Source organism: Dermochelys coriacea, chromosome 27 (assembly GCF_009764565.3).
Source record: "Dermochelys coriacea isolate rDerCor1 chromosome 27, rDerCor1.pri.v4, whole genome shotgun sequence".
NCBI classification, from domain to species: Eukaryota; Metazoa; Chordata; order Testudines; family Dermochelyidae; genus Dermochelys; species Dermochelys coriacea.
In genome coordinates this window covers 6,945,793-6,960,428 of record NC_050094.1, presented here as the reverse complement: position 1 = coordinate 6,960,428, position 14,636 = coordinate 6,945,793, and the positions used below count along the sequence as shown (strand labels likewise).

Genomic DNA, 14,636 nt, shown 5'->3' with positions numbered 1-14,636 from the left:
CCTCTGCTCCACAGCTCTTGCTGTTTGAGAACTGAAACCAGTGCACAGGGTGTCTCCGCAGCCTGGATCTGATTGGGGTCTTAAGGCTTTCTCTGTGAGGTGCTTCCTCGGTCAGAGCTTTCATCCCTCTCAGGTCCAGGATGGGAAAGAGTGACACATACAGCACTTGGTGGAGATATGCATCTTGCCAAGGCAGTAAAGGTGATACGGGTGATGTTGCTGATTGAGAAGGAGTGAGGATAACAGATACAGTTTTTAAATCCTGGAATTCTGGACACAGTCCTATTCCCGAAAGGGGGGGATGGGTCCCCAGGGTGGGGAAAACTAAGCTACACAAATTGAATAAATATTATAAAACACTATACAACACCAATAAGCTATATACAGTTATACTGACTGAGATGAAGACAAGCAGGGCTAGCTTCAGAGAATTCTGACTCAGGCCATTTAGTAGTAAGAAGGAACTGGAGAGTTGGTCAGTCCGCACGTCCCCAAATACCAGTGGTGCTGAACATAAGGAGGGATAGCTCAGTGGTTTGAGCACTGGCCTGCTAAACCCAAGGTTGTGAGCTCAATCCTTGAGGGGGCCAGTTAGGGATCTGGGGCAAAAAAATTGGGGATTGGTCCTGCTTTGAGCAGGGGGTTGGATAAGATGACCTCCTGAGGTCCCTTCTAACTCTGATATTCTATGATTCTATCCAGGGCACAGGCATAGAACAATGGACACTACTTGCAAGATTTTCCATTCTTAGGTGCATGCATAGCTACATGTGGAATACAAAGAGGAACCAGCACTCGAAAAAGAAACAATCCTTCCCACCCACTTAAATGGCATAAATCTGAATAATGCTAATATGTCCTGTTTCATAGCATAAAGACAGACCCAAAAACTTACTCTCAAGCAGCACCTGCTAAACAAATAAACAGAATCATTGCCTAGATTAGCATTTGGGGGTGGGTGGGGGCATAGAGAGAGAGAACACTACTCACCTATGATACCACTATCTCTGCTTTCCAGAGTGGATGTAGGGCTGGTAACAGCCCCATAGTTGCAATCCTTGGCTGTAACATTTGTACTGACTGGAGGGAGGGTGGAGAAGGGACTGCTGGCTGGTGGTGAGGCAGTGCTGCTGGTCAGCGTGGAGCAGGGACTTATCCGCTGTGTTACTGCTGAGGTCTGAAAAATTGAAACCAGGAACACATCACAATCAATTACTGTGAAAAAAGTACCTATAGTTCACACTAGAGAATTTACCATGTACAATAAAGAACAACGTATGTTTTACTGCTACAAATGAAAATACCACAATGCTCAGCCTCTGTGAAAAATGTAAAAATATTGACAATTTGGTTTAAATTTCTTTTACGGCCTGTAAAAATGAAAGATCCTCAGTTCTGAATTCAACAGGAAACCTGGTGAAGTTATGTCAAAGTCTGTCAGGAAATTTTAGCATTTTGTTCCCTGTTAGTATTAAGCTGTGATAAAAACAAAACAAAATAATATTACCTGGCAGGAATGATGAGGTAAAACTTTTGCGTTCCATATAAGCAAAGAAAACTCCTGGTGACAATTATACTGCATGATCTGACCTTTACTTAATGCTTATGGCAAGAAATAACACAAACAGGAAATCTATGCCATTTCCATCTGGTCAGAAATCTCAGTTGGCTTGCAAGTTTTGTTTTGTGAATGTTTCTTCCATTCAAGAAAATAACAATGCTTTTACACTGAAAGAGGAAGTGCCAAGTCCCACATCTAAATGAAAGAAGTTCTTTCCCCAGAAGAAATGCTTTCCACACCAGAGGCAGACTTTTCAGAATTTACAGTAGTGAAATATCGACTTTGCAAGGCAAAACAAGGCAAAAATGTGGCAGCATGAAAAAGACTGCAATTTAAAAGTTATTTCTGAAAGAATCTATAAGAAATTGTGCAAATGAATCCCACCAGAAACAAACTTGATATACTTAGTATCACTAAAGGAAGGCTTCATATTTCAAGTGCTAGTGGTGCTCATGGGCATTGCAGTAGTTATGGGGAGGCTAGAATTTCTGTAAAAGGACCTTATTCTGCCCTCAGAATCACATGCAAATCTCCCATCAACCTTGCTGTGAATCGTGTTTGTACCAATGGGTAGATTTTCACCCATAAATTTCTATTTACTGTCTCTATAAAACTTGCCTGTTCAAATTTGTTGGTCACCGGGGATGACAGCAGCAAACCCCTGTCATTTGGGTTGTAGATTAGCCTTCAATCACAGTACTCAAGGTAAAGTTCCTGTATTTTATCCACTAAGTCCCTGAGCTCTCGATTAGCTTTTAGACACAAAAGAACATTTAGTTCCAGCTCAGAATATTCCAGTTGCACTCAGTAGTTCAGCACCATTGATAGCCTCTGAACAGACTGATTCTCTCAAACCATGTCATTACAATAAGGGAAAGTGACTTCATTTCCTAACAGCTTACTAAGCACTGCAGTAAATGGTTAGTTCTCTTTGCAATTGTCCCCGCTTTCCGATTGAAACATTTAGCCCCCTTGTACAGTAATGTCTTGCTTTTAGTAAAATGCTATTAGTGTGCAGGAAATCTCAATAGGAATTAACTTAAATGAACACGTGCTTATTTTACAAGGAATACTTTTATAATAGTTATAGAAAACTGTACCTAGCTTTTTAAAAATATCATTTGATCCTGGAATCACTGGGAAAAACTAAACACTGAAGCACAATCCTTGCAAACTACAGAAGGCCTTTGAAGTCTAACTTTTTCTTTTCAAGCATTATATACTTGATGCTTGAAAAATGATTGAGACTGACTTTTATAAGTAGGACATGTGAAAGATTCATTGTCTTCTAAATTAGAAGGCAGATCCCATGTGTAGCTAGAGGGGGAGCTATCCAATTTGTCACAGAAATCCCACTGTGGCTTGTGAAAATGTTCGCTTACTCAGATGGCAATCACCAGACATTTGAGGGAAAATGGAGCATCGTGCACAATAGGTAGGATTGCATAACTCTAAAAAACATGAGGACTGATTCACCACTGTATTACTCGAATTCTATGCTAGTGTAACTCCACTGATTTAATCATAACCATATACCATCATAGAATTGGAGTAACACAGTGGTGAATCAGGTATATGGTGTTCACCCAGACAGACCACCATGAACATGCTTTTATAATAATTCCTAGAGATTGTGGAAAGGAGGTCTATCCAGGCATTTCCAACCAGCTTATATTTAGAGCTGATGGGGAGGCTTTTTGTTAGAAAATGTTCTTTCATCAAAACAGAAACTTTTTGTGGGAACATACCAGTTTTGATGAAACTTTCATCAGAAAAAGTTTATCAGGTCCAGAATGGAATTTCTGATCAAAACCACAGAGACCCCAACCCTAGAAAAGCCAATAGCCTGGCCAGGATGACACTCATCTGGGAGATGGGAGCCTGGCAGAGCACAGATATGAACTTGGATCCCCACACATCACAGGTGACTTCCCCAACCACCAGGCTATTGAATATTCTGGTGTCTTTCTTGCTAGATTTTCATGAAAAACTTCAAAAGGGCTTGGTTTTATCCCAATTTGAAACCGGAACATTTTTGAAATCTTGAAAAGTTTTGCAGAATGGGAAAGCCGTCTCCCATACAGCTCTATTTATACTTCCCCTTATGATCTGATTCCTTATAAAAATAGTTGTCATGTATGAACATTTGCTAAATTTTTGCATTCTCTTTATTCCTTTATCTTTTTAGGTGGCTGCCATCGGATCATGTTTTGAAGCATTAGGAACAAACCAACATGATTCCCCTACTCTCCCTGCAAAAGGAACACACAGCAATACGAGCAATGGATGAATGTTACACTATAAATGTTGCAAACTAAATACTTAACACTCTAGAAATAACAGTACTTGACTAATGTGTCAATTTTCCCTACGTCTAGGAGTACTGGTCTTGAAATATTTAGTCTCCTAGAAACTACAGATTTAAATCTCAGCAAGGTTGACCTAGCTCTTAATAAGCACATACACTTCATACCACAGTTTCCTGTTTTGGTTCCTTCTGGATTACATTTTAAAAAATTAAGTTATTTATTTTATGTGGATATAAGAAGACAGGCATTGTCAGTAGTCCATTTAAACTAACAGCGAATCTCTGACAGTGATCAATAAAAGATGCTTCTAAGGAAGGTGTAAAATCACCTTAATGGACAATTATGTAAGAACATGCTCACAAAGAGAAATTTTTTTTCTAACCGATACAGCTAGTGGCTGAGCACAAAGACTTTTATTCCTTTTTTAAAAATCCTAGTAAGTTTAATATATATATTCTTATTATTCATATAAATGTTAACTCTTCTTTGAGATCTATGGATTTCTTTGCCTTAATAATATCTTGTGACAATGAGTGCTACATGTGAAATTATACATTGTGAAGAAACATATTTTCTTGTAATATCTTTTATTGGACCAACTTCTGTTGTTGAAAAAACAAGCTTTCAAGCTTACACAGAGCTCTTCTTCTGGTCTGGAAAACATATTCAATGTCACAGCTAAATATAAGGTGGAACAGATTGTTTAGCATAAGTAGTTAACACATATTTCAAGGGACCATTCAACGCAAAGTGGCTGGTTAATACCCCTCCAGTCTTAGGGGGACAGAAAGGGAGGGGAAGGGAGCTGGGAGGGTGTATTATTGGGTTATAGATTGCTGTAATAAACCATAAATCCAGTGTCTCTATTCAGTCCATGATTATTAGTGTCTAGGAAAGTTATGAATTTAAGCTCCCAGGTTCATCTTTTGAAAGCGCTCTATACGTTTCCTTTGAGCATGAGGACTGATAGGTCAGACGTAGAGTGATCACTTTGTGAAAGGTGTTCACCAACAGGTGATACAGTGTTTTTGTCTTTTATCATTTTCCTGTATGAGTTCATTCAAGAGCATAGTGATTTTTTGGTTTCACCCACATAATTGTTATTAGGGCATTTAGAGCACTAGGTGAGGTACGGTTTCTCACCTCTGATTTGTCTCCGCTCTGAATTTTTCATTGCTATCTTTTTAACCTTTTCCCAAAAGGAAATATTTCCCGGCCTCAAAATATTTTCAATGCTCTTCTCAGGATCTTGTTTGTTTCTGTTAAATCCTTTTTGAGCTGAATGAACAGAACTAAATAATTTAATTTACTTAGATACTTCTATTGCCCCTAGCAACACAGTACCTATATGCCAATATTCAAGGTCAGGGTATACCATGATTTTATATAGTAACACTATAACATTTCTATTCCTTTCCTAGGGCAACCTAACATCTGGCTCACTTTTTGGATCCCTGTTGCATATCATACAGATATTTTCTTTGAGCTGTCCTGGATGCCAAAGGTCTTTTTCCTGAGTTGCTATAATTACTTAGAATCTATCAATAGATACGAGCAATATAAATGGTTCCTTCCAACGTGCAATACCTTGCACTTACCTACAGTACATGAATTGAATTTGACACCATGTTTCTCAAGTGCACAGTTCTGTTAGGGCCTTTCAGAGTTCCAAATGGTTTTCTCTATCCCTAACTAGCCTAAATAATACTGTGTCATCCATACATTTTATGTCATCTCTAGAAAGGAGATATACAAATGTAAAGTGTGTGACAGGGCAAGGCCAGATGGCTATAGAAAAGTAGCGGGAGATAGATATATTAGCTCCAGGCTAAACAAATCCCTGGTACCAGGATAAGTGAAATGGCAGCTGCTCCAGGTCAATTAAGACACCTGGGGACAATTAAGAACTTTCCAGAATGCAGGGAGAAGGCTAGGTTGATTGGGACAGCTGAAGCCAATCAGGGGCTGGCTGAAACTAGTTAAAAGCCTCCCAGTTAGTGAGGTGGGGGTGGATGTAAGGAGCTGTGGGAGGAAGTTGTGCTGTTGGAGAGACTGAGCAGTACACACCACATCAGGCACAAGGAAGGAGGCCCTGAGGTAAGGGTGAAGTGGAGCTTGAGGAAGTGGGGGCCTGCTGTGGGGAAGTAGCCCAGGGAATTGTATGCGTCATGTTTCTAAAAGGTCAGCTACCATAGCTGATACTATTAGGGTCCCTGGACTGGAGCCCGGAGTACAGGGTGGGCTTGGGCTCCCCTCTTTGCCCCGCCCCCACGATTAATCACTGAGACTGGGAGACAACAGAGACTGTGCAAGGGAGGATAGCTTCTGCTCACCTCCCTTGCTGGCTTATGATGAAAATGGCTCAGTAGACTGTGACCCTTGTCTCTAGAGACAGAAGGGTTACGGGAGGGTCACAGTGAGCCTCTGAGGCTAGCGAAATCTGCCAGAAAATGCGGGACCCACGGAGACAAGGACAGTGCTTTGTCACAAGTGTTGTTATTAATCTGGTGTTGTGTTTTCTCCAAAGCAGAAGGTTTCCATGCCACTTTTACAACTGTTATTTCAAGCAAATATTTGCTGCAATTCTAACCCTATGACTAATAAAATCCTACTCAAACACCTTGATATATAGGACCTCAGTTATATTTAAAAACAAATTAAAATGTAGCAAAACAATGGTACATCCAGCTTTCCCCATCTGATTACCACACCAACTTCCGTGAATAGCCATAGCTATTACCAAATGATATTCTTATCACCTCTTTGATTTGTAATGTTACTATTGCAGCCAGTTAGCAACAAGATGCTTGGCAAATGGAAATATTCAAATTTATAATATATTACTCTGCACTAACATATATACAAGAGATTTTTGTACTGATACAGAAATATACTCATCATATATTCCTCCATGCCAAATTTAAATATACCTTTCCATTTATAAGACAATTCTATATTTTCAACATTGTTGCTACATTTATTGTTATATTTCTACTAAAGCGTTTGAAAAAGTACACTTTACTATACTGCTCTCATATTCCTTTGCTTTACTAGTAGCCAATAAAGCAAAAGAAAGTTTGTGAAGAGGAGAAAAATATTTTACTCTTTGACATTTGTGATCTCTCGTTAAGGAAAACGTGCTCAAGTAAGAAATAGTATATAAAAAGCTGCAACTTCTAAGCTATTTGGATAAGAAAATGTCCCCCCTGCTATAATCAAAATAAAGCACTTGAGTGGAAATGCAAAGTGTGGGATTTATAGATTGGGACAGTTTTAGTTAAAAAACAGCTCTATTCCTTATCTTCATTTCACCTCAACATTGGAGAGATTGCAAATAATTATATTCTCGCTTCAGAGGGCAGAGCATGGTCAGAATAGCAAGCAGCCCTCTAGTTCTAGCTTTTTACACAGAGATTGCTTTCACAGCTCAAGCCACATAAACTAATGAATTAAAATCTAGAAAGAGCTTTTCTTTTTTAAAGTTCAAGTGCACAATGGCAGCCAAAGTTTCAATCAGATGTCAGCATTTTGCAAACCTCACTCAGCAACACCCCTGCATCATGATTTATGCTGAAAAATTAACTCTTGGAGGACTAGTTTAGTGGGATTGCAGCAGAGCTGTGACATGTGCTGCAGTACAGAAGGGTCTTTACTTTGGGAAATACTTAGGAGGACTCCCACTCTTCAGCCAGGTCTATACTACAGACTTGTAGAAACCCACACTCCTGCACAACACAGTTATACCAACTAAGCCCCAGTGTAGACAGCGCTATGTTAGTGGGAGAATTTCTCCCAGTGACATAGCTACTGGCTCTGGGGGAGGTGGATTAACTATGCCAATGGGAGCCCTCCAATCGGCGTAGGAGCGTCTTCTCTGAAACGCAAGAGAGGCTCAGCTGCATCAATGCAGTGTTTTAAGTCTAGACCTGCCTTCAGAGGATGTGGTTAGGGGTAAGAGAATCACAAATGCCAGTGGATTTATACAGTAAGACTGACATCAAACTTGGCCAAGGCTGTTTGACAGTTCTCCTGTCTGGAAGAGGATTGCTGCATTCACACCTTCAGAACAGAGGAGAGAGAAATTAAAAGGGTTGAATTAAATTCCCCAGGACTCCATTTAGACTTGCCATCAGCAGCTTAGATGTGGACTTTAGGGAAATATGCAGCACTGACAGAGGAGGCACTGCTCAGAAAAAACAACCCTCACAACAAATTTAACTTGGTAAATTAAGAACTTGGCTCTTCTCTATCTTCACTAAGCACATGAATGGTGTTCAAAGAGCCTCTAAAACTTGTTCATGCAAAAATTGGTGCAGAGCCCAAGATATCAATCTACTTCAGAGTGCAACTGTCACTACTGTCTCTGTAAAGATATTTTCTTTTACTTATTCTTAAAAGGCATATTTTCAGAAAAGATTTTTTTTAATTAAAAAAAGCCAACAAAAGGAACCATTTATAGTAGAAATCTCTATTCTACTTTGAAGTATTTAGTTCAAATAAGTGCCTGTTAAAAATACACTTTCTAACACAATGTACTATACAGTGCATTTCAAAGATAGTCAACGAAACTTACACAAAAAACTATGTGAAATCATGAAAAACTTAATAAATGTGTTAAAGAATAAATATTTCACAAAAATCCATTTTATTTGCTCCAAAGAGAAAAGCATGTTAACTCTTTGTCCCATTTGTGCCATGGACTGCTCAAAACTACTCATGGAAATCTATGTCAACACAGAGCCAGCCCTCTCCTTCCACACCAAATTCTCCAGTCCACCTGCGGGACAACCTCTTCAGTCCCTGCTGCTGAAGGAATATAGCTTCCTTCCTCTCTAGGTTAGCTGATCTACAGCTGCCACTCTTCTTTGGACATCCATAACTCCAGCTACTAACTCTACCCCATCTACTTACCTTCTCCCATTGCTCCAGCTTTTTCACCCACCTGATCCAGCTTATCTGTCTTGCTCTGGCACCTGCACTACTCACCTATCTGCAAGTAATAGCTTCCTTTTACTCCTTAAAAAAATTCAGGAGGGGTTAAATTCAATAGTGATTTGTACCGCTAAAAATGACAGAATTTATTTTGAAAAATTCTGTTCAGTGGCAGTGTAAAATCAAAGAGCAAAGGATGCTGAAAACTTCAGCCTGAAGAAGAGGAGCTTTCCTGAATCACCAGAAAAATATAAAATGGCCAATCACACTTCAGAGACGCAGATAAATTTATTATTCCAATATCAAGTCAAGTGCAGAGAGAAACCAAAAACTACATGAGAACTTTTATTTTATCACAAAGACAAGCTAGACAGTCATTGCTTTAAGAAAAGGAGTACTTGTGGCACCTTAGAGACTAACAAATTTATTAGAGCATAAGCTTTCGTGAGCTACAGCTCACTTCATCGGATGCATTCTGTAGCTCATGAAAGCTTATGCTCAAATAAATTTGTTAGTCTCTAAGGTGCCACAAGTACTCCTTTTCTTTTTGCGAATACAGACTAACACGGCTGCTACTCTGAAACCAGTCATTGCTTTGTCAGCCTACCAAAGCAGATGTAATAAAGGGAACTTCAGACAATGGGTAAGAAAAATAAGCCTGTTAACAACAATACACACTTCTATCTATGGTACTAGTATGACCTTCGTTATCACCGTATCTGAGCACCTCACGATCTTTATTTATTTATTTTTCACAATAGCCCCAATTTTCACAAAAGGAGCCAAGGCACATGGAGACTAAGTGACTTCTCCAAGGTCACACAGTATGTCTTTGTCAGAGAGCAGGAAATTAATCTTGGATCTCCCGAGTCCCGGGCTAGAATCCTAACCATTGGACCATCCTTCTTCAATTAACAGACTCTCTCTTTTTGGTTTTCACTCTCTCCCCATTACATCTCAGTTTGGTAGAAATAAGTCCTTAGCTTATTCACTACCATGTGTGGGGAGTGAGTCTACTGTCCAGAGCAGAAGACTAGGAGTGATTACTACAGAACTGGGATCCAAAGTCCTTACTCAGGCAAAACTCCCATCGAATTTAGTATTCAACCAGTGCCTGGCTGCCTCTCTGTTCTTGAGACATCCAGAAAGATGAGTTAAGTTCAATGAGAATTTGATAAGAATAAGTTGGTATTTGTATATATTTTCAGTTTTGAGCCATCTCAATATGTGTATATGAGCAAGTCATATAAGCAGCTGTAAAATTAGGATAATAATACTTACCTACCATTCCAGGGGATTTATGAGGCCTATTTAATGTTTCTAAAGTACTTTAAAGGCCTCACAGGAAAGGTGCATAGAATACAAATCATTTTGATCACTATTATCTAATATGGTAAGAGAGGTTATTGTCTCTGAGGAAGCTTGCAGCTCAAACAGGAAAATGACAGAAACTATCATAAATGGTATCAGTTGATCCCATAAACATATATTGCTACTGTGTAATTATGACCCACAGTTTTATAATGTGGTATTATTATCTTTTTCCTTTTGTGAAAATCATTCCACCTCTAGCACACACACAACCATGTGATAATTTCAAAAACTCATGTGCTACATCACAACCAACCAATTATTGCTGTACATTTGTAATGCCGAAGGAGATCTCATACCTGATTCTCATCCTGCACCTCCATGCTGTACTGGGGCCCCGGCTGTACCTCTGTGACTTTCTCTCCAAGGAGGAAGCCCAGGCGAGTCATGAGTGTGTTTGCTGCCTCATCTACGGATGGAGGGGGACCCAGCTCCTGCTCAGCTTCACCTGAACAACAAGAAAAACATAATATATGATGGAAACTGTTTAACTTTACTATTGTTCACCCACTGTTTTAATGGGCAAAGTATAGCCAACTTTTCACATAGCAACTCCACTATACAGGTTTTCAGCTCAAACACATCTTCTCTGTCTCACTCAGCATTATTTGCTGGACATTCATTGATTTAAATTGTCACTCTACATTTCTTTTAATAGTACCCTTTATTCCTTCTCTCTCTGCTTATTAGCAGCTATTCTCAACACCTCAATTTATGCAAGATGCAAAGTCATCCCTTTCCCCCTGAAGTTCATGACAAAGCCCTCTAGACTCAACCAAGAGATGGGACTTTGCTAAAACGCAATCCTGAAGCCATGCTCCTCTCTCATGTACACAACCAAATGAGTCATCTCTGTGTCACTTGCAAAGAACTCATGAATGTATGTGAATCGTTTGATCTTCTGTTAGCAATGCACTCAAGTGGCATCCATACCAGTAGGCCCACAGTTTTAAGCAGCTGAAATTCATTATTTCATAATATGAAGGGACTTGTTTAAAGATTGATCTATTGTTCATTAGGAAAGGTAGAGGAAGAGAATAGTCCCATTTTCAGCCTGTCCCGGGCCAGATAAGTCAGTTCAATTCACATATGTTCATAGTCCAAAACTCACAATTCGAGTGCACACCTACAGCCCGTTGGTAAATTAACCAAAGTCTTTCATACTCTCAAAAAGTTTTAAAAGCAGAGGGTTTTCTTAAATCTACTGAGAGATCCAACTTCTTTCATGCAGCCATTCTACAAAAAAAATAAATTGAGAAGGATTTTTATCACACCTGCTGTCTCTGGGAAAATATTGCAGAAGAAGCTATAATAATTCCTATGATGATATGATGATCTATCAAGTCAAATACTCACTTTTTGTTTTTTCAGAATTTCCAATTATGAATTTACTCATGAAATGCAAAATCTTGGAATGCGTGCTGTCTGCTAGGTAAATATATTTAAACTCTCAATACCTATTTGCAGCATAGACTATAGTGATTTTGAAGGAGGCTATTGGGTAAATTATACATAAACAACAGGAAAAGTAAACAAAAATGTGGATGCTTTGGACTATTTTATCAATTCCCATTTACTTCCCATAAGAGCCCTTCTTTTTAACTGCCCTAAAAAGCTCCACAGACATTACTGCTAAGGGTCTCTCAAACTGACAAAAACCTAAGATTCAGAAAGTTGAAACTTCACTCAACACGTTCTGTTTTGCCAAGGAATATACTGTATATGGCACATAGAATCCCCTAATATTTCAAAACAGCATGAACACTTGTATCCAACTGTGTGGATTAAGCTAGAGATTCAGACTTTAATCTGAATCTACGGACTTTTATCAGTTTCATTCAGACTCTTATTGTAATTCTGACATAGCAGGTTGTGTGCTTCAGGTCAGATATTAGAGCCATGCTCGTCAGTCCAGCATGATGAGAAAAAGGAATACTGTCCAGTGATTCCTCTGAAACAGGGATCAAGCCAGTCAAAACTGGAAAGAACAATATACGCAACCATCATCTGCCAGCCTTCATTTGCTGTTGATACTGTATACCATGTCAGAGGGAATGCACTCTAATCCACAAGACCATGACCTTTTGTACAGTTGTTGCATGTTGCACGGACAGCAAAGTCCACATCCCAGAGCAAGTACTAGTATACACAGGTGATCACCAGCAGTTGAGGACCCATGTCAGTGAAACCTGCTCAGTGCAGGTCTACATGACATGGCTGTAAAACACTCAGCCAATGGCACATTAGCTGCACTAGGGCTCCCACCATTATTACTACCATCAGTAGAATTGAACTGGAGTTAATGTAGGTGGAAAACTGTTCCTAGGAAATGCTAGAGTAATCAAAGCCATAATGAGAAGAGAATAAGTGCTGGAAAGGAAAATGTTTAGCGTGTTGACTGTAAATAATCAAAAGCTATAGGTGTGTCTATATATTTTTATGCACATTTTTTAAAACCTAATATCCAACTAACCGTACTGTGTATCTAAAAATACTGAGCATCTGTCTCTTTTTAGGACAGAAATATGGTGCAAAATAACAGGCATATTTCAATTTCAGGCTGAGACTTGAAAACCACAAAGTATCATCTTAATTAGAAAAAAAAACCTTCAAAGAATCAAAGAAACATCAGGAAATGCAAAGATATATGGGAGACAGGCGAAAGGACATAGTGCTGGGGTAAATGTAGGCTCCATTGAAATGCTGAACATTGAAAACAGACACTGAATTATCCTTACCATGGGGCTGTTCTATAGAGAGGAGCAGACAGAAAGCTGAGAGAGAGAGAGAGAGAGAGAGAAACTACTCAAAAAGTAAGAGTTAAAAGAGGGGCAAGAACTCTGGGTCCTGGGTCTAACTTGAGTTAAGATCACCGCATGGCCAGGTTATTAATTATTAATTAGTTTAAATCAGTTAGCATATTTACAATATGTTGGTTGATAATGTGTATTAGGTTAGTACTGCATTTATAGTGAGAATTACAATGTGCTTTACTCTGAAAAGTGAGTAAAGGGAGTTGGACTAGATGAACTCCTGAGGTCCCTTCCAACCCTGATATTCTATAATATTCTATTCTATAATAAAAAAGTATCATTGGTTTCTGTGTTTATTGCCTCTCCATGTCTACAGATACAGGACTCTCAGTGCAGACTAAAAATTGGGTTTTTTTTCTGATCACCAGTGTCCTAAAGGTAATCCAGGACCTGAAAATTAAGTTCTTCCCTGTTCAGATCAGCATCAGTAACAAAGATCCTGTAGGCCAAGTTCTACACCTGTGCAACTTGAGTTCCAAGGAATAGCAAAGAAGGAACTAAGGGCAGAACCTGGGCCTGCAACTAGAATGTAGGTAATTATTTTTGTCATAACGTTCAATCCAGAATAAAAGCCAACTCCATTTCCCAAGGCTGTTCTAGAGATGCAGTGCCAGTGGCAGTAAAACCTTATCCTAGTCAGAACAGTCAGCAGATATGACTGATATACAACAAAAAGATTTGTTGAATAAGACAGTGGCATTTTTATATAGTCACTTTTCTGAGTAGAACCCCATTTTAAAGTCCTTTAATGAAATGTATCTTATTCTATATTTATCTTTCCCTTCTTGAATATAAATTAATCAATATTCTCAAAAGGTGCTGAAGAACTTAGTCTACAGCTAGGGTAGAGGGAGGGTTTTTTTTTTACATGTCACTCATAACTATTGCTGAAAGGTACAAGTCAGTTGAAGCTATAACCTTGCATGAAAGCTCAATAAATAGATTAGTCTGCTGCTCCTAGGGAGCCCAGTTCAAGGTCATAATTTCAATTTATAGAAGCATAAAACAACTTTTTATTGTCTCAATCATATTAATGCAGATTAAAAGAGCTTTTAAAAGGATATAGACAATGTTGATTAATGAGGATGATTTAACAAATACTTAGTGGGGGGTGCAGCTTAGTTCACAGCTGCAGCATCTCATACACAACAAAGACTCCACATTCATAACCACCATCAACACTATGAAATACGCACCCTGAATTGTCTTACACAGAGGCTTCACTGCTATGAAAATGAATGAATTCTTCACCAGAGACCTCCCTTCCAATCATCAAGGTGCAAATACTATCACATCCTTCGTGAGAATGGAGGGCTGTGTCTGAAGCAGAACCAGTGTGATTCTGCTCCATGGGTGACTGCTTGTGTGTGAACCCAGCTCCCTGTGTGGGTAGAGGCTCGCCTTACCTCCTTTTACCGTCATCACTTTCTGTCCACCCCCAACCTTCCCAAGATTCCTGGTGTCCACCCCCCACCCTTAAACAAAGTTGTAGCCTAGATGCTTGTCAAACTGGACTCCAGTGGTAAGCTATTGGTCTATCACCATTCCATTGTTTATGTGATATTGTATTCTAGAGGTATATCCCTGATTCTGTGGTAGGAATGCAGGATGGTGAGATGTCTCACAGAAGACAGGAAGTCCATCTTTTCC

General features: G+C 39.2%; 1 protein-coding gene across 8 annotated transcripts in view; it reads right to left on the bottom strand.

Annotated features, from left to right (window-relative positions):
• The window catches only part of TANC2 (tetratricopeptide repeat, ankyrin repeat and coiled-coil containing 2), a 702,178-nt gene that overhangs the window by 216,605 nt on the left and 470,937 nt on the right, over positions 1-14,636 (bottom strand). For all 8 annotated transcript variants that reach the window (XM_043503351.1, XM_043503352.1, XM_038385380.2 and 5 more), the window contains 2 exons: positions 10,473-10,621; positions 991-1,177 (listed from right to left, as the gene is read on the bottom strand). In XM_043503351.1, coding sequence (XP_043359286.1) covers positions 991-1,177; positions 10,473-10,621 — 336 coding nt within the window. The remainder of the gene's footprint in view (positions 1-990; positions 1,178-10,472; positions 10,622-14,636) is intronic.